Raw genomic sequence first — 5,660 nt, forward strand, 5'->3', positions numbered from 1 at the left:
CAGAAAATCTTCTATACATGGTGGTTCTGTTATTCTTCTAAAGGACAGTATTGAAGGTAAGCCACTCCAAGTCATAAATGGCATGGCAGTTGATAAGGAATTTGAAGTTTGCGGAGTGTTTATCCCAGACAGCACGTGAGCTTGGACCAAACTTGGTTTTTACATATTTCTGAATTGGTATGACAAACTTGGAGTTTTGAACCCACTACAAATTGAAAACAGCTTTGGTTAAGTGAACTTGTCTGAATGAGCCAAAACTAAACTTGTTTTATTTACATATATAACCTGGTTGGCCAAGTCCACAATTTAAACACCTAACCAGACCCACGGCAAGCTTGTTCATGTGAGCCTAAAGTGAGCAGTGCCATATGACAAACGAATTTTCCCTCCACCCCTACCCAGAACGCTCCTAAAACCTGTTTCTTTGTGCTGAACCACCATTTTTGTTGGATTTAGACTTCCTCACTCTCAGTTGTCAGTTCTCACTTATCTAGTTCTGGTGTTGTGAGTTACTCGTTTCGTTACTAGTTGTGAGTTTTGTTTATGGTTTTGATACCAAGACGAAGCAAAGAAGAATTAAGGGATTCCTGTAAAGGTAAGATTTAAACTCCATTGATAAAAAATATACTTGTGTTGGTTAGTCTATGATGATATAAGTAAGCTAAGTTAAGCAAACAATTAATTTCATTGCATCAAGAACCCGTAGAATTTTGTTTATAGCCTAAACCTTTTGTGCTTTAACCTTTGACATACTCAGCGCTTCACTGAATCGACAACGTCACTCACTATACTGAACTCTAATAGTCTACTGCTGAACTCAACAGAACAGTGCCAAAATTTGTGTTTGCCTTAACCATTATAGTCAATGCCTTAACCTAGTCTACAGATAAAAACAGGCCAAACCATTAGTTTACGTATAAAAGTAAAATAGTAAGAAATAAAAGTTTGATAACAATTTTAAAAACAAAGGTAAGTTAACACCCTGTGTTTGCAACACCAACAAATTCCAAATAATCAAATAATTATAATAACAAATAAAAATAATGAAAAATGATTTAAATGATAATTTTAATAAACCAAATAATTCTAATGCAATTGTATTTTTTATAGATCTTCTGAAGCAGGCGGTAGAGTTGATGGGTTCAGAAAAGAAGTTGAAGGTCAAGTGGAAGATAGTGGGCATTGTATTTATTATATTAATAAATTGTCTTGAAATGTGAATGTCTTGCTTTCTAAACCTCATATATAACCAATATTTTTTCAAGATCACTCATAAAATAGGCTTCATTTTATCATAAATCTTTCTTGGTAAAAAATTAATTATAAGAAAAAATGTGGGCTAGCAAATGAATGGTGTGAAACAGCTTATATGTTAAATAGGTATAAATTATATTACTATTACTATAGCATATTATAATAATAATAATTATTATTATTATTATTATTATCTCTGATCATGACAGTAATTGAAGTATATAAAACTTCGTACCAAATTCTGAGTGAGTCTATAGGTGTGAGCTTGTTTGCCCAAGTCTAAAATGTGCTAAAACCAATTCCAATATGAGTCTAGGCCAAGTCCAATATGAGTCTACTAAAAGCGTGTTATGAAAAGAAATGTTTAGAAACCAAATTTATATGGTTTTATTCAACTTAATAGTCAGCTACATTTTACATGAGAGAATTGCACAAAACTGTAAACATTACATACATAAACAAAACAGTCTTAAATAAAACAGCTGAATAAATATTTGACAGTACAAAAGGAATCATATTACATAACATTCACCCCATCTTTTTTTTTTAAATGTAATCCCTTAGATAGGTGGGAGGTCTTCGGACTCTAGTGGAACGACGCAGGTTTGTTTCTTCGTTATCCCTCACAGAAGTAGGGGTCACGGTCTCATGCAGAGGGGATGTTTCGATTTCAGATTGAATAGAGTTCCCAATCTCAGGTTGAAGCAGATTTGATTCACGTCTCAGGTCTTGAAGAGCAGGATCTAGTTCTTGACTGGGATTTTCCGAAGTCACTGGCTCATCCTCTTGTTGGATAGCTTCAGGAGGAACAGCGAGATGTCGCACCGATACCAGAGCCTCTCTACCATCTCTATACTTGATGCGAGCATAGTCTGGATTAGCCTCTATCAGCTGAGCTTGTTCCACTAAAGGTTCATATTTGTTATTTCTTACATGCCTTCTCACTAATACTGGTCCTGGATTCATGAGCCATTGAGGTTGAGAGGTGCCATAAAATGATCGTCTCTGGTGTTTGAAAAGTCGTTCATGTGGGGTCTCATTCGTAGCTGTACATAGTAACGAGCGTATACAATGCAAAGCTTCTGGCAAAACATACTCCCACTGTTCTGTCTTCAGTCCCTTGTTTCTTAGAACAAGAGATACAGTCTTCCAAATCGTTCCATTATATCGCTCAGCTTGAGAATTACCTCGAGGGTTATAAGGTGAAGATCGGCTAGTGGCGATTCCTTTAGAGTGTAAGAAATCACTCAGTTCTTTTGACATGAAAGCAGAACCTTGGTCGGAGTGGACAAAAGCAGGCATACCAAAGATGGTGAAGATTGATGTAAGTGCTTTGATAACAGAAGATGCTGATGTGTCCGAGCAAGGAATGGCAAACGGATATCTTGAAAACTCATCAACAACCGTGAGTATGTATTTATTCCTTGTCACAGATGGTATTGGCCCTTTAAAATCAATGTTAAGTCTCTCGAAAGGAGCCATTGCATGGATGAGTGTTGATGGGGTTTTTTGGTAGAACCGAGGTTTCACTTCCGCACAAACAGAGCATGAAGCGGTCATTCGCCTGACGTCTTCGATAGAGTAAGGGAGACTTTTACTTTTTAAGAAATGAACCATCCGTACTATTCCAGGATGCCCAATGTCACAATGAATTCTACGGAGTTTTTCGAAATCTCTACAAGAGATGGAAGATGAAACTCGTGAAAATGCATCTGCTACTACGTTTTCCTTGCCAGAACGGTACACTATGTCATAAGAGAAAGGTGCTAGTTCCAATCGCCACTTTAAAATCTTGTTGTTCTTAACCTTTCCCGCGTGTTTCTGATTGAACATATATGACACAGATTTCTGGTCTGTAATTAATTTAAACCGTCTTCCAATCAGGAAATGCCTCCATTTCTGTATTGAATCGAATATTGCGAGGGCCTCTTTTTCCACAGCAGGTAGATGTTGTTCACTCTTAGTTAGGGTTCTTGAAAAGAAACATATTGGCCTTCCAGCTTGTGAAAGGGTAGCCGCTATAGCTGATTCAGATGCATCTGTTTCTACAGTAAATGGAATATTCTCTTCAACTGCAGACATACTGGAGTTCGCTATTTCTTCTTTTAATGTCTTAAAGGCCAATATTTCTTTACTGCCTACTGGGAATGATTTGACTGTAGTAAGGCAATGAACCTTTTCAGAGAATTTAGGAATCCACTTTGCGTAATAGGACAACATGCCAAGAGCTCTTTTAAGGCTTGCATTATCAGTTGGAACGGGGAAATTCAAGAGTGATTGCAGGCGGTCAGGATCAGGACGCATGGACATGTTTTCTACAATGTACCCCAGAACTGGAATGCTGGTCAACGAAAACTTAGATTTTTCTTTGTTCAGGGTAAGATTATACTTTTTAGTTGCTTCCATGAATCTCTGTAGGTTTTGATCGTGTTCTGCTTGGCTACGACCACAAATAGTTACATCGTCCAGATAAGCAAACGTGTCTAGTAGATTTTCATTTTCTATAATCTGATCAATAGTTTGAAAACACGCCACACCATTAGTTACGCCGAAAGGAATTCGAGTGTATTGGTAAAGTCTCCCATTAGCTTCAAATGCAGTGAATGGTTTATCTTCATTCCGAATAGGTATTTGGTGATATGCCTCCTTCAGATCGATTGTACTGAACACTTTGTATTGAGCAAGCTTAGAAACAAATGATTCAATGTGAGGTATAGGGTAGGCATCAAGCTGTGTGAATTTGTTGATGGTTTGAGAGTAGTCAATACAGAGACGTCTCTTGTGCCCATTGTTGACCACAATCACTTGTGCTCTCCAAGGTGATTTACTCGGTTCAATTATTCCTTCTGATATAAGCCTACTTACTTCACTTTTTATGAACTTACTATCATCTTCAGAGTAGCGGCGGGACTTGATGGCTACAGGCTTGACGTCATTAGTTAGATTATCAAACAGTGGTGGTGGTGATACTTTAACCCTAAGTAGATTGCAAACATTGAAGGGTGGGCGTTTACCACCGAAATTCAGCTCCACAGCAGAATGTTGCCGAAGGATGTCATGTCCAATTACAACATCGGCACATAAATCAGTTAAGATGAGCAGCTTTGTCAGTGGGTATTCGTGGCCATCGTACACCATGTCAACAATACAGTGGCCAAGAGTTGATGAAACATGACTTGTTGATGCCATCGATATTTCATGCTTTGTTGGGTATTTAGAAATATTGAATCTTTTCACAGTAGCTTCAGATATAAAACTGTCGGAACTCCCAGTATCAATGAGTGCATCTACTGGTTTGCCGTTTAACATCAGTGACACTGTAGCTTTTGAAAGACATTTTTGTGAGGCAGCAACAAGAGAAGAAGACATTGAGTTTATTTTTGTCTTATCACTTTGAGTTGTTTTACCCTTAAATGTCCTACTTTGGTTGCGAGAATTGCAAACTGTTGCCCAATGGCCTTTCTTGTCACAAATGTTACAAACTGAGTCTTTGGCAGGACAGTTGGCTCGAGAGTGTCGTGACCGTCCACAAAAGAAACATTTTTCTCTTCTTATCGAGGATAATTGGTGTGAAGACGAATCAGAAGCTGCCTGAGAAACATTTGTATCAGTAACATCAACATCTTTAGGAGTTGACTGAGATATAGAGTTACAAGGGCTTGAAATATATGAAACCGCCTGATTTTCAGCTGATTCCAAGGTAATGGCTTGATTATAAGCTTCTTCAAGAGTCAAAGTTAGATTTTCAAGAAGTCTTTGTCGAATGGACTGTGATATTAGTCCTCGAATGAAAGCGTCTCTTATGTACTCGTTGCGATTTTCATTAGCAGTGACAGATTTAAAGTTGCATGCTTTACTAAGTTCTTTTAGTTTTCGAAGATACTGAACAATATTTTCTCCAGGTTCCTGTCTTCTAGTGGCCAGTTGATGACGTGAATATACCTCATTAGTAGGCTTTATAAAGAGTTTGTCAAGAATAGATATAGCTTCAGTATAAGAATCAGCCTCTGAGATTATTTCATGTATGTTGTAGTCCACAAAATTAGTTAGAAGTTTTAGTAGATCATCTTCTGCAGCACATATTTCTTCCACAAAATTCTTGAAAGTGGTTTTCCAATGTTTCCACTGACGATCAGAATGGGGATCATTAGGGTCTAAAGATAGGCGCTCCGGCTTGAAGAATTTATCCATTTAGATTTCTTGGAATAAACTTGAATAGAAAAGATAGAATACAACTTGTATAGAAGAACTTGTAATAATATAGTTAAAAGATTAAGTTGAATAAATTGTTATGAAAAGAAATGTTTAGAAACCAAATTTATATGGTTTTATTCAACTTAATAGTCAGCTACATTTTACATGAGAGAATTGCACAAAACTGTAAACATTACATACATAAACAAAAC

General features: G+C 37.1%; 1 protein-coding gene and 1 long non-coding RNA gene across 2 annotated transcripts; one reads left to right on the top strand and one right to left on the bottom strand.

Annotated features, from left to right (window-relative positions):
• Positions 1–404: 404 nt before the first annotated feature.
• Positions 405–1,221, top strand: LOC128991173 (uncharacterized). The gene is made up of 2 exons (XR_008490607.1): positions 405–595; positions 1,111–1,221. It is a non-coding gene; the product is annotated as an uncharacterized LOC128991173 (long non-coding RNA).
• Positions 1,222–1,800: 579 nt separating this feature from the next.
• LOC128989318 (uncharacterized) lies at positions 1,801–5,445 on the bottom strand. Its single transcript, XM_054411197.1, has one exon. It carries the CDS (start codon positions 5,443–5,445, stop codon positions 1,801–1,803), a length of 3,645 nt encoding a protein of 1,214 aa, XP_054267172.1.
• Positions 5,446–5,660: the final 215 nt, after the last annotated feature.

Source organism: Macrosteles quadrilineatus, unplaced genomic scaffold (genome assembly GCF_028750875.1).
Source record: "Macrosteles quadrilineatus isolate MER2022 unplaced genomic scaffold, UCM_ALF_1.0 Scaffold_3__2_contigs__length_128488019, whole genome shotgun sequence".
In the NCBI taxonomy this organism is placed as follows: Eukaryota; Metazoa; Arthropoda; class Insecta; order Hemiptera; family Cicadellidae; genus Macrosteles; species Macrosteles quadrilineatus.